This window comes from Myotis brandtii, unplaced genomic scaffold (assembly GCF_000412655.1).
Source record: "Myotis brandtii unplaced genomic scaffold, ASM41265v1 scaffold1458, whole genome shotgun sequence".
Classification (NCBI taxonomy): Eukaryota; Metazoa; Chordata; class Mammalia; order Chiroptera; family Vespertilionidae; genus Myotis; species Myotis brandtii.
The window spans coordinates 55516-70279 of NW_005355237.1; the positions used below are offsets into that span (position 1 = coordinate 55516).

The window sequence follows — 14764 nt, forward strand, 5'->3', positions numbered from 1 at the left end:
ATGCCTAGAGATAAAAAACAATGGACTAATGTTTATGTACAGTCACATATTCCATGTTGTTCTCAGCATTTTTGTTTCTCTATCTTGAGATTTCTAGTTCTATTTAGGAATTATCCACAAATAAATAATGATTACATTAAAATCCAGGGGGCAGGTGGGGAAGGAATGATGGAAAAGACAAATATCCATATCTTAATAGTAGTTGAACTTCGATGAGCTCTGTATGACTTTACTTTATAATTTCCACTTTTCTGTAGTTTTAGGTTATCTTTGAAAAGTAAATGAGTATTTGTAATTCGAAACATGAGTTTGTTATATTTTATATAAGCAAAGAAATCAAATGGATGCATCAAGTACTATGGTCAGTCTGTTTCTTCAAACTATTTTTACTTAGTCAAACACAATGCTGATCATCTTAATACAATGATATGTAATACTTCTGAGCACAAATAGACACCTTAATAAAGATATAGAATAAAATCTTTTGTCAATATCCTTTTTTCAATATGCAGCACAGAGGAGAATAATAATAAAAGCAACAACAACAAAAGTGCTTAAAATATATTACTAACTGAATGATAATCATTTAATATTTTCTCTCTCTTTCTCTTCAGTCAGGTGATTGCAAAGTGCTTAAATATAATTAAGGAGAAGAGACAACAAATTATATAACCCTCCAACAGTATCCCACACTTTGATTTTAAGTAGAAATTGTAGTTTATGCTTTGTTTTTCAAAAAATTACTAGTACAATCAATACTATACATGATTGTTTTGTTGTTATATAAGCTTTTAGTGGATAATCTCTAATATATTATTTGGTGGCATGCCCTCTGTTGATTAAAGATAGGTTTCCTCATTAAAAAAAAACACACACACAGAAATAGTAGTAATTTCCTATATTAATCAGAAATGTTAAAGTTCATAAAGCTTGAAAATCTTTTAGCAATAACATATATGCAATTACAATGATTACTCTTAAATGATTGTCCCTGGTTTGAAAAAGAGTTTGGTTTGCCATTTAATAATGAAGCCTTTTTGCACAATACTGCCTTGACTCAGCAGAGCTGCAATCAGGTGTAGAACACTTTGGCTTTTAAATATTAAAATATATTGGAGCAGATAGATGCCTAAAATATACTTTTATAATAGGAATAAAAAACAGGTTAATAAATCCACATTCATTTTATATTTGATTGCTAACTATATAAAAGAGATTTTTAGTTATGATCTGTCTCACATAGAAAGTCTTATTTTCTAAATATAGACTTGATTTTAGAAGTAATTGCTTGCTCAACTCTGTTCTTTCTGGAAAACATTGCAAAATAGTGTGTGTCTGCAAGTTAAAACCATATAATACAGCAGGCTGAAACTGAACAGAATTTGATTGCAGACTTGCCTATATTTTTCTTGGTTTTTTCATCAGAAACATATCTTGGTAGAAAGTGTTCAGGATTTTTTGAACAGTCCATGGAAGGTGACAGGGATGTTAATCTCCACTTCAGCCCTGGCAACTTCACTCAAGTCCTTGGCATTCAGAATCAGAAGATAAGCAGGCTTTTGTCCTGTTCCAGGGCTCACCACCACACTCAGAACTACACCTGTCAATCAGAAGTAAATAAAGTAATGTTGAATTTGTAAAAAATGCCCAGGGACATAGATTAAATGTAACTGAAATAATACAGGAGGTATTACATTGACATATAAAAAGAAAATGACAGCCTGGCCTGTAGGACGGGGCTATAGGGTTAAGCCTTGGACTGACCTGTTGGCAAAGCCATAAACAAGTCCCAGCTTAGAGGGCACAGTCCTCTTAGCATAATTAGGCTTGACCTTATGAAGCTCCCTAGATCTTATCTGGGTAGCTAATGGGCTGAGGGAGACGCAGCAAGTGCTGCCAAAACAAGTGAAACTCACAAGAACATTGTAACTATGGTGACCACTACCTTGTTTACCTCTGGCTATAAAATAAAGGCTCAGCTTGCCTCTGGATCTCTCTCTGTGGCCTCAGCCAGGCACAGGAAGATCCACCTAGAAAGACCCAGCTTATTCTCTTTGTCTGTCATTTCTTCATCCCTTCACCTCCCTCACTCAGGCTTTCAAACCCTTGGCTGAGCTGGCTGGGCACACTGGCCGGTGTGGGTCAGTGGTTGAGCATCAACCTATGAACCAGGAGATCATGGTTCAATTCCCAGTCAGGGCACATGTGTGGAGGAGGCAGCCAATCAATGATTCTCTCTCATCATTGAATTGATGTTTCTATCCCTTTCTCTCTCTGAAATCAGTAAAAACTTATTTTTAAAAAAAGAAAGAAAATGACAATATTTTGTTTTGACTCTTCCACCACCTCACTATGTGTCCACCCTGGAGGGGTCTTTTAAACTCCTCATGTTTCCTAGATTATAAACTCTAGGAAGGGAGTAACCAGATCTGTCTTGCCTACTGTCATATCCTGAAAGCCTGCTACAATGATTAGAACATAGAAAGTATTCATTAAATTTTTATTGAATGAATTGATCTGTATTCTTATCTGTAACATAAGATATACCATCTGTTCTACCTACTGCAAAAAAAGTGTTGTAACAAAAAAATGTGTACTAAAAAACTTTGACAACAGTAACGTATATTATTTCTATAATTTCCAAGACCTAGCTGGAAACTTATCTCCTTCAAACAGAAGGAGAGCAAACCTTTTGCAGTTTTGACTGGTGGGACTGTATGTGTAAACTCATTTCACATGACATGACTCCACAGTTCTTTATTTTTTCATTTCTCTGTGGTTTTCCATAATTTCATCCCAGCTAACTAAAAGTTAACTAAGACTGATGTTTGTAGTTGAGTTGCTGTTTTATAGGCTGTATATCTGGTCTCTTTCTAGCCCCAGCTTACTAAAAGCAATAAACAAAACTAGAGCCACAAAGCCAAAGTCTCATTCTCTTTGATCTGTTTGAATACTCAATTTCCTTTCTCAGAACTTCTTTTTTTTCCCTATAAATGTATGTAGGTCAAGAAAGGCAAAAGCCTAGAATTCATGCTGCTCTTTCCTCCCCCATACTCCCTCATCTAGAACAGTATTGGTGTCCATCATGACACCAGATGGTGCCTTAGCATTTTTTCCAGTAGTGATCAAGGCAAACTGACCACAAGAGTACACTTATTTTCAAAGAAGTTTACATTCAGTAGTATTAAGGATCATTTCTGAGCATTAGGGAAAAATTACTATGACTCCCCTCTTAGTGAACTAGCTACATGAACTCCAGTAAGAAGAGAATGTTCAGACACATCCAATGCTTTCATTACCATCATCTTCCTCCAAGGCTTCTGGGTGAGAAACAAAGATGGGTTCTGATGGATAGGAATCAGGCTCTTGCCATACCCAAGTTTCTTTAGTTTTGACATTCAACTTACAAAGCTGTTCGTTAAGAAAGAAAAAATCAATCAGTCAGTCAGTATGCTTTACTTGACTAGCATGTGACTTAAAGTACTGCTCTAATACCAGTAAGATGGATTCATTACCCTGTCTGGAACAAAGTGGTTCAAGCCAAGTCCATATGTGTAAGTATAAGGTTTCCCACCATACTTCTGGTAATTGATTTGAGGAAACTCAAACGCTACAAAATAGAGCACATGCTTAAGAAAACCCAGTTAATCTCTGAATGGAACATTTGTTCCCTCTCATGTGAGGTTTTCTTCTACATTATCTCACCTTGGCGAGGCCCTGCAAAGAGAACCTCAGGTTCCAGCCAGATGGTCTCATCACTGCACAGAATTGCAGTGGCAGTGGTGTTGGGAAGTGTGACTAAATTCTTGCCTGTGTCAGCCTAAGAGAGAGGATAACAGAAACCTCAGCAAGCAAAGAAAGAAAAACCAAGGAGCCATAAATCAAGGAAGGAGTCTTCCTGAGTTTTGTCTCCTGAGCTCTTTACTTAAGTTAACATGTAGGGAGGAACAGTGCAGAAACTCTGGAAGCAGAGCCCAGGAACATGACTGAGAAAGCTGTCTGGGCCTGTGTCAATGGGAAAGTCACATGACCTCTTAGGTCTTCAATCTTCTCAACTGTGAAATGAGACTGTTCTCAAAGAAAAAGGCCTCTGAGGAAGGGTCTCTGGGAAAAAAATAAGCAAGTATTTCTCTGCGGAACAACAAAGACATCACCTCTTAGGGATCCATTTACAGTGTTCATCTCATTTATAGTTAGGGCATATTTTGATTTTGTTTGAAAATATTGTGCATTTATGTTGTTAAAAAGAAGAAAATAGGAAAACTACTAGACCAGATGTTTTCTAAGATTTTTTTTCACTCCCCAATCCCCAATGCATGTGATATTTATGAAAGGAATGGATACCACAAGCCCTTTCTAAGAATATATTCATTTAGTAATATCTGTATCAAATACTTGAGTACATGTATTGTGTTAGGCTCTATTCTAGGCATTCGGGATATTTCAGAGAATTAAGTCAGTGTCCTCATGAAGCTTACATTCCAGTCTGGGGACATAGACAATAAATATAATTAATAGACAAGTGTATAATATGTCATAAATATGGGGAGAAAAAAATAGAACAGAGTAAGGTGGAATCAGAAGTGTGAAAGGCAGGTGAGTTGTAATTTTAATAGTTAGTCAGGGTGGGCCTCATTGAAAAGGTGACATTTGAGACAAAACTGGTAGGAGGTGAGGAAGTTAGCAGTGCTCTGGCTGTTCTGTTGAGACTTGGGAGGAGTGGGGCTGCAAGAGTGGACTCAGGGAAACCAGTTTGTTTTCTAGTAGTCTGGTCAAAAGAAAACAATGGTTCAAGCTAGGCTAGTAACACTGGAGTCAGTGAGAAATGGAAGGGTGAGCCGAGAGGATTTCCTAATATATAGGATATGGGGTGGAAGAGGCATGAAATTAATAGAGGAGTCAAGCATGACTCCGACATATTTGGCCTAAACAATTAGAGGTTGTCACAAAAGGGATTGGGCTTCTGAAGGTGGGGTGAATTTTTTGGTGGGGAAGAGGAGAAATTTAGGTTTTATCCTGTTAAGTTTGCTATGTCTGTTGGACATTCAAATGGAAACATGGAATTGGCAGTAGCATATATGAGTTGAAAGGAAAGCTGAGTTGAAAGGAAAGTTAAAAAAGTAATTTTGGGCTGCTTTAAAGCATGAGTCTTTACAAAGGGAGTGAAAGTACAAATAAAAGGTAGAACAAAAGGCTGAGTTCTGATGCCCTCCAACAAGAAGAGGTCTACAAGAAGAGAAATGAGGGAATAGCTGGTGGGGGCAAGAGAAGTCAAGAGAAAGATTTTGTAAGAGGGAAAAATAATAGCATGATAGAATGATCCAATGAAGAGGGGAGAAGAGTGATGCTACAGGAAAGAGGGGGAGTGATGTCCTTGAGTGGGTGAGGGAGGATGGGAACAACTAGTTCTGGATAAGATGATGGATAACTTCAGTATGAGTTACAGATGCTGGTGGGTGGGTAGATGTGGTGGCAGAAGTCTACGTTCTTTTCTGATTTCCTTCACTCATTTCAGTGAAATAGGAAGCAGAGCCATCAGCTGAGTATGAGTGTGAAGGTGGGAGGTGTTAGAAGTTTGAAGGGAGGAGGGTGTGAAATATTTAACTAAGAAAGTGGGAGAGTAAATGAAGTTGGGAAATGTTGTGGTAAGATTTGTGGTCATGTATTTAAAAATGAACCAATTAACACGATTGTGTGTTTTCAACACTTAATTTCAGCCTCAGAGGCATAAGCAATGGAGTGGGTGGGGTGTTTAATTTAACACGTTAACTAGGGTTGTGGTTCTGACAAATGAGTTTGATAAAATAAGAAAGAGACACAAGAAATAATGATCTATACAAGAGGATGCTTATAATTATTGACCATGGAATTTTAATTGAAGGAGAATACTTGTCTTTCTCTGACTGGCTTACTTCACTTAGCATAAGGATAAGTCCTCAAGGGAGTTAAGGATTATAAGAAGGTAGGAGATTGAAAAGTTCCTGGTGAGAATTGCAGTAGAGCAGGTGATTTTGAAAGAGGTGGTAGTCAGAATGTGTCATGCATGAATTTAAGATTATGGATGAAGCACGCAGAAGTCATAGGTAATGCCAATGTCAAAACCATAAGAATGAGTGGCTGAGACAGAATGGAAGACAGGATCAGTGGAAGAGGTCAAGGAACTGAAAGGCTAGATTTTTGGAGGAATCACTTCTGATGTGTATCTTGAAATCCCTGAGAGTAAGGAGTAGATCTGTAGATCTGGGAAGTGTGACATTAAATCAGAAGGGAGAGAGAGTGGTCATTAGTAGATGACAGCAATAATGAGAAATACACACACACACACACACACACACACACACACACACACATACCACTTGGCCACATAATGAGCTAAAATGAAATTTAAAAAGAGGATATTTTAGCCTGGCCAGTGTGGCTCAGAAGTTGAGCATGGACCTTTGAACCAGAGGTCCCAGTTTGATTCCCTGGTAGGGGGCATGCAGGAGGCAGATGATCAATTATTCCCTCTCATTATTGATAGTTTCTATATCTCTCCCCCTATTTCTTCCTCTCTGAAATCAATAAAAACATATTTTTTAAAAATTGGGAGATTTTAAGGGTAGATGGAAGAAACAATGGTTTGAAAGCAACAAAGTGGAACAAAGAGGACCCCTTACCCCAATTTCAGACCCCATGGTGCAAGGGTTGTAGGAGAAACCACCTCCCCTGGAAATTGCTGCTGAGGAAAACAAGGTTTTTGGGAATCAGATTTTCTAAAGATAGAAGGTGGAGCCCTAACCGGTTTGGCTCAGTGGATAGAGCGTCAGCCTGCGAACTGAAAGGTCCCAGATTCGATTCCTGTCAGGGGCATGTACCTTGGTTGCGGGCACATCCCCAGTGGGAGGTGTGCAGGAGGCAGCTGATCGATGCTTCTCTCTCATTGATGTTTCTAACTCTCTATCTCTCTCCCTTCCTCTCTGTAAAGAAAAAAATCAATAAAATATATTAAAAAATAAAAAAATAAAGATAGAAGGTGGAGGTAACATTTGAGAAGAGGATGGTGATATATTATGAATTAAGAGGAAATGGTGGAGGATTTTCAGGATAGGGAAGGTGATGAGAGATGAGGAGCAAATAGAGGAATGGATTTTGTGTAATATTCTGGTTCTATCTGAAATCTATGTGGAGGATAGTTACCTTGTCAATATTCAAAGGAAGTACATATCTTCTAACTTCAGGCTGGGGAGCCTTGCTGGCATTTTTCTTCACCTCTTCCCAGTTCTCACGTAAATTGGCTAAGTATAAGTAATTATAAACAAATTCAAACCTGCCAAGATAAGGAGTCAAACATGAGCACACATAATTACAAATAATTTCAGAGAGACATTCAATCTATTTAAAAGCCTGCCTGTTCTTTATTTCCCAACCTGGATACTGCTAGTGACCCAGGTATATTAAAGCCATTTTTTTTCTGCCCACACAAGATGGGGTAAGAAAGAAACCTGCCTCCTGGATATACTTAAATAACATCAGCTTGACACTTTCTGTTCTGCTTCTCAATTCCCATCTGTCTGTGACTTTAGGCACTACTGTCTTTAGTGATCTGGCTAATTTAAAGAAAGCGTGCCTCTTGCTCCCAAACCCAGGATAGGTGGAGTTCAAGGTCCCTTAAGGAATCTTGTCAAGTTTAAGTGAAGTTGAGTTTAAGTTCACATATCAGTTCACAGAACCTTATCTTTTCAGGTCTGGTTCATGGACCTGATGCGTTTTAAATCAGTAACCACGGTTTTGATGTTCAGTTTGTGTTTCTGGTTACCTAAACTATCTACAGCTTTTTTCAATGATGTCTTGAAACTTAAAGCATACTTCTTACTTTTTAGAATGTAATTTAGGTTAACTATTGAGAAAAGCATCTCTGATTTAAAAAAAAAAGGCCCCTAATTTCCAGGAGCAACTAGAGATGTAACATTTATCCACTGTCCTTTCTTACCCTTTCCAGCAACAGAGATCCACAATCAGAAACTCATTGTCTTCATAGGTATTGATGTGGTGGAAAAGGTTAAAAGGAGAGGTCCTGTATTTGTTATTGAGATACTTTCTTCTTTTTTTGTCAGCGACATGAAGCCACACCTTGAACATGAGAAAAATATTTTGATGCATTTAATAAGGAAAAAAGAGTGCATTATGAAGCACACCTTCTTCAGCATCATAAACCTGACAAATAAATGTAAGACTTACTCCCATGGTTTCATTGGACTCAAAACAATCCATGTAGTTGGCTCCCCAAAGACTCCATGAAGAGAGGAACTTGAACAGGTTAATTTTGACTGGTGTCTCCACAAAAACAATGTAGTTGGGAGTCAAGCCAAAACTGTTCAGAAACACAAATGGACTTGTGAGTGGGACAGACATATTCTCGAACCACAAAGAAATGTGCATACATGAGTGTGCTCAGTTACTGGAATAGACAGTACCTATGTGACATTAATTATGTTTAAATTTAGGTTTCTTCAAGATAATGTAATCAGGATTGGTATAAAAGATAGGCAAAGCAGATATTAAAAATTAAGTTTTCCTGAAGATTCAGAGCAGCCCTTCAAGTTACCTATGGACGTAAGATGGCTTGAATCGTTCACTGCAGGGGAATTGTACAACGACTTCTGACTTGCTTATTGGATCTTCCTTGTCTGAAATAAAGTGGTTTTAAAAGGCTTTGGAACAGCCAGCCTTTCTTTTTTCTTTTTTAAAAATACAAAGCACGTAGAACATCTTATGCGAGTAAAGAAATACATTTTAATATCTTGATTTTTTCAGAGCTTATGTTCATTTCCGTAGTCATTGGCATTTCTTAGCGAAATTTTATGTGAAGCTGCAATCGCTCAGGAAAATCCAAATAGCAGCGGATTTGGGAAAGTGCACTTCCACAGTGTGGCAGGCAGAGCACAGTGGAGTCACATCTTACACCTGGAGGGAGTTCTAAGTCAGGGGACTTACCACAACTTTAGCATGGTCACAGCCTTTCACAATACTGCCTACGGTAGTGGTTCTCAACCTTCCTAATGCCGCGACCCTTTAATACAGTTCCTCATGTTGTGGTGACCCCCAATTTCATTGTTACAAATTGAACATAATTAAAGCATAGTGATTAATCACAAAACAACATGTAATTATATATGTGTGTTCCAATGGTCTTAGGCGACCCTTGTGAAAGGGTCGTTCGACCCCCAAAGGGGTTGCGACCCACAGGTTGAGAAGCACTGGCCTACGGAGTGAAGAATATCTTGGATTGTGTCAATAGCCTGGCACAGTAATTATTATGCACATTAAAGTTCACTTACTACTAAGTGAGTAGTCTTCAAAACCTTACTGTATATCAAAATCCTATAAAGGACTTCTTAAAAATGTTATTGGGGCCCCACTCCCAGAATTATTCAGTTGGTTTGAGTGAGACTCAAGATTCATATTTCTAACAGGTTCCCAGGTGCTGCTGCTGGTGGGATTACACTTTGAGAACTATCTAAGCAATACTAAACAAAAATCCATATATATTCAAATAATTCTGTCATCAAGATGGTTATCAAATTTCTGACAATGAATGGAAGATGAATAGAAAATTCTAAAGAGTACTCTCTCTTCTCTTTTAATATTCTTTAGCTATTATATTAATATGAGTCAATAGGTTTGTTTGTAGTCTTGTGAGTTAAACATACACAAAATAGTACATTCTCATAAATGGGTGTATGTTATTATGCAGATGCATACGTTTGAATAAAAATTTAATTTCAGTTGGCACATGAATAAATGCCTAATAAATGTTTGCTACACTTGATTCCAAATCTTATGTAACCAAGTCTGCATATACACTACATCTTTGACACAGTGCAGAAATAGAACTTGGCCATTTGCTTTCTGTATTTTCAAGTTGTCATTTCCTGCTATTGTGCCCTTGGCCATTGGTAGGGTAGGGGTGAGGGCAGTTGTCCTGAAATCGGAGAGTAATTTAACTGCATATTGTGCTATTCTGACATTTTGATCTGGCATCCAGTATTTCCAGTAACTTTCATACAATATAGATACTTGTTTCAAGAGGAATCAAATTGGTAAACTGACCTGCTTGTAGTGGAGGGATCTTTACAATATTGTAGGCAATTGAAAAATTTTTCCCAAAGCAGTTACCAATGTTGTACACAGTGCCATCACTTTCAATGTGGGGGTGAGCTGTGGCTCCATTGACGGAGACATAGTTGCAAAGATCAACCTATGGAGGGAGAGCAAATGTCATCCATGTTAATAACACATTGTATACGGGAAACGTATTTATACGTTTTACATTGACTGGTAAACACAATTTCCAGTGAGTTTTCCAGTATTTGTCTGTTTAAGATTTAAGAAAAATAATTCAGTATACATTTTATAGTAAATCACAAAAAGTTTCATTGAAAAAAAAAAGTAAAACTAAAGTTATCGTAATTTTACTGAACGTTGCCATTTGCGCAAAAAATTAGCAAAAACGGCCCGCATATAATGTGTTAAGAGAAAGATTATGTTATACCTTTGGTCCCTAGTTCTGACCTCATCATTACTTCTTGCACCCTCACCCTAAGTGCACTTCCTCTTTCCTTCTATCTCTCTGGGTCCTACCCTCTCTGAAGTCTGCTTGAATTCCCATCTTCAGTGCAGAGCTCTCCTCTGATCCCCATGCTGACTCCATGTGCCTCTGAAATCTTGGAGTTCTCCCTGGCTATGCTCTTTAATTGACGTATACCATACACTGTTCCAGTTAGTTATTTTCCTTTTACACATGCAGGTTGTCCTCAAACAATGATAAATTTGAAACCTGGGATTTCTTTATAGTCCCCTCATTGTATTAGATGAATTGTATGAAATTGCTGATATCTAATAATTTTAATTTTATAAAGATAGCAATTTTGTATGTTATAACCTAAATCTCAAATCCAGGTTATAGCACAGAGTATGAAACTGGAATTGGAAGGAACCCCAGGATTCATCTAGTATAGAAAGTCTTAACCTAAATAGATTTCAGGGAAACCATGAACCTCCTGGAATGAAATGCAAATATTTTTAGAGAGAGGATTTACACTTTAATTCAATTTGGAATCTCATAAGAAATCCAGAACCACAAATCCTGCACAAAACTCTCAATTTACAGGAAAGACAGAGGTCCCAGAGAGGTTAAGCAATTTGTTCAAGGACACAGAGCCACATGTTGGCAAAATCAGCACTAGAATTTCTACCTGAGACCTGCTCAGTAAAGATTTATTGAATGAATAATTGATGGAGTGTATATTTATCTAAACATTTTTTTCTATTTGATTAGGAGAATATCTTTTAAAACATAGGGAGTTTTTAGCATCTTTACTTCACTAATAGCCAATTCATTCATTCATTCATTCACCATTCATTAAATACTCTTTGAGCTTCTATTATAGACCAGGCACCGTGCCAGGATCTAAAAAAAACAGAGATGGTCCATGCTTTCAAGGACTTCAGTCTAGACTTTTGCTGTCCAATATTGTAGCCACATGTAATGATTTAAATATAAATTAATTATAAGTAGATAAAACTTCAAATTCAGTTCCTCAGTCCCATTAGCCACATTTCAAGTGCACAGTAGCACTTGGACAATGCAGACACAGAATTTGCCTTCACTGTAGAAAGTTCTTTTTGATAGCACTGTGTTGGGACAATAAGCTGGCATACAGACAGTGCTGTAAGTGTAAAATGGTACCTGTAGAGAAAGGCCATCTGGCCCAGCCAGACCAGGAGGTTAGGCAGAGCTTCCAACTAATGCTTGAAAGATGAATAAGAGTGATTCAGGTGGACAAGGATGACAGTGTGTTCCATGGAGCAGGAACCCCAATGTGCAGGCCCAGAGTTGTGAAACAGCATGTGCTTTTGGGGGACTTCTAATCGTTCAACACGCAGTCATGAAGGGCATGAATGGAGGAGGGGAAATCAGCATGGGCCAGCCACAAAGGCCCTTGTTTGGATTTTATCTTGGAAACTATGGGTGCCCTAGATGGAGTAACACATTCATACTTGCATTTTAGAAAAAAAAAAATTGCTTCTACTGAAGTAAGGAAGTTGTATTTACCATAAGAAATCCGGCAGGAAGCAAAGGCACTGATTAGGAGGCTTATTTCAGTAATAGTAAACAAAACTTCAACTCCTAAAACTTAAATTTTTACATGAAGTCAAGATACAACACTATTTACAATGGAACCTGACCTCTAATAAAGTCTATGCTGGAGCCATATCATGAACTTTATATTTCTAGTTAAATGACCATGACAGTTGGAATACAGATTCACTATCAGAGTCCCCTCCAGTTCTTCTCTAAGTGATCTACACACAGGTGATTACAAACATACATCAAAAACAAGAAAGAGCCATTGAGAGTATGTTAAGCCTTTGTAAATAGTCTGTTGGGAGTTATTAATCAGCTTGTGATATTGAGATCCAGGGTTGGAACTATTTTTCCTTTCTATTCTTACTACACTAAATTTCTGGCCTTGAATTCCACCTAACTGGTCTCCTAGCTCCCTTATCTTTCTTGCCCTCCCATATACATGGCAGATTAAATATCCCAAAACACAGGTCTGCTTATATCACTTCTCTGTGCGAAAACTTTCAGTAGCTTCATAACTTACTACATATTTTTGTCCATTATTCAAACTTTTAGTTTCACCCTACCCTTGACATTGCATGCTCTTCACTAGTTCTTAACTGAAAGTGATATTGCCCCCAGGGGGAGAATTGGAAATGTTGAGGATCATTTGGGTTTTCCCATTGATTCAGGACATGACTGGTATTCAGTGGATGGGACCAGGAATGCCAAACCTTTGCATGTGTGGGGACAGTCCCCACAACGATGAATTATCTCCCACTCAATACCACCAGCTTCTCCATTGAGAAATACTGCCAATCTAGTCAAATTAATTATTCTTTCATTTTCATGAACATATCCTTTCTTTTCCCACCACTATGCCTTTGATTATGTTACTCCCTTTACCTGAAATGTTCTTTTTCCAAATTCACTGAAGTTTCTCCCCTTTAACTACTAACTCAAATGCAAGCCTTTTTAATCTTCCTTAATCTGCACCACCTTATATCCTCCAACTACTGTCAGAATTAATCTCTTTCTTCTTCCTGCTTTCATGGAAGATTTTCCTCCTCCTAAAGGACTCATCACATTATGTGTCCTATTAGAGTTAAGTTGCATATTTATTTGATTTCTCCAACAAGATGTTAAACTTTCTAAAGACAAGAACAATGCCTTCAAATAGTTACATCTTAATAAATATTGGTTGAAAATGTGTATCCATTTCACTGAATGCTGCATTGAGATTGTCTAAGTTGTCAGCAAAATTTGTCTCTACTATTGCCTATATTTTTCTCTATGCTATTTCATTTAAAATATAGCTTCATTTCTAATAAGAAGTATCTATAAGGGGCAAATAGGTGCAACATACTTGTCTAGAATCATGAATAGCAGGGTTTTCAATATTAATAGCTATAATTTTTTTGAACACCCAATATGTGCCAGGTTCATGCTAGCCTATAAAAGCCAGTAAGGGCAGGGACCATGCTGTTTCACACACTCATGTATCTGCACCCAGCATATGTTCTGGTACATGTCAGGGACTGAAAAATAGTGTCCCACAAATGCATTTTATACAGTTTTATTTTAACCCATATAATAAGTTTTTCAGATGAAGAAATAAAAATTTGCCCTATGTCACATAGCTAGTAGTTGATGATAAAACAAGAATTTGAAAATTTGTCTGGCTTTCTTTCTTTAAAAAATATTTTTTAATTGATTTCAGAGAGGAAGAAAGAGGGAGAGAGATAAAAACATCAATGATGAAAGAGAATCATTGATTGGCTGCCTCCTGCACACCCCCTACTGGGGATGGAGGCCGAAGCCCAGGCATATGCTCTGACCAGGAATTGAACCATGACCTCCTGGTTCATAGGTCAACACCGAACCACTGAGCAACACCAGCCAGGCATGCTCTCATATTCTTTCTACCAAATTGCACAGTTGATTTAATTTTAATTCTAAGCTGCAATTCTAAATTCTTGGGCAGTGCCGCCTGAACACTGTATCCTACCTGCTTAATTGTCTCCAAGGTCTCAGGATTAATCTTTGTGATGAAGTTGGTCTCTGTGCAGGCATAGTAATCTTCCCCCACTGGGTAGATATTAACCAGGGCATTGTCAGTAATCTCTACTCCTCGAAAGTAAGAAAAAAACCTGCAGAAGCAAATGGTATTTTTGATCTAGTAACTTTTAACCATGAGAGAAAAGGGGCTAGTGTAAAATGTCTTTAATAACATGCAGTTAGGTGTCACTAACCTGGAAAATATATTCTTGCAGGGATCTGGGAAAGCACAGGTGCCAAATTCTGTTATGACGATCCTTTTCTCAGTCATTGCACGTACGTAAGCATCAGTGCGGATGAACCTGAAGGACATTAAAACATGGGAAAGGGTCATAGACAGGGGCAATCAGTGTGGTCCAGGTGGATGTTAGAATGGTCATGCTGTCCTTACGGAGTCAGAATAATAAATCCACAACATAAAGAATGAAGAGTATTGTCAGGTCACTTTCTCCTAGGGACCAAAGGAGAAAGAGACAGTGTGCCATGAGCTTACATGTATGTCTTACAAATCTCACAGTGACAGATGCAGAACTCACAGCTCAGAGAAGTTAAGTGATTGGCATTTGTGGCAGAGCTGGGTTACAATTCAAGTTGGCC

At 37.9% G+C, this 14764-nt stretch overlaps 1 protein-coding gene across 1 annotated transcript; it reads right to left on the reverse strand.

The window, feature by feature from the left end:
- Nucleotides 1-304: 304 nt before the first annotated feature.
- On the reverse strand, nucleotides 305-14516 carry RPE65 (retinal pigment epithelium-specific protein 65kDa). The gene is made up of 11 exons (XM_014535570.1): nucleotides 14362-14516; nucleotides 14118-14259; nucleotides 10093-10240; nucleotides 8588-8669; nucleotides 8221-8353; nucleotides 7973-8112; nucleotides 7180-7309; nucleotides 3706-3820; nucleotides 3516-3610; nucleotides 3300-3411; nucleotides 305-1600 (listed from the first exon to the last, which is right to left on the reverse strand). Exons 1-11 carry the CDS (start codon nucleotides 14499-14501, stop codon nucleotides 1449-1451), a joined length of 1389 nt encoding a protein of 462 aa, XP_014391056.1. The 5' UTR covers nucleotides 14502-14516; the 3' UTR covers nucleotides 305-1448.
- Nucleotides 14517-14764: the final 248 nt, after the last annotated feature.

Excerpts from the sequence above, each read along its gene's own strand:
- RPE65 (XM_014535570.1), bottom strand. The coding sequence starts at position 14,501 with ATGACCCTTTCCCATGTTTTAATGTCCTTCAGGTTCATCCGCACTGAT. Across the intron at positions 3,611-3,705 it reads CTTTGCAGGGCCTCGCCAAG|CGTTTGAGTTTCCTCAAATC; the intron begins GTGAGATAATGT and ends TCTATTTTGTAG. Across the intron at positions 1,601-3,299 it reads AGCCTTGGAGGAAGATGATG|GTGTAGTTCTGAGTGTGGTG; the intron begins GTAATGAAAGCA and ends TCTGATTGACAG.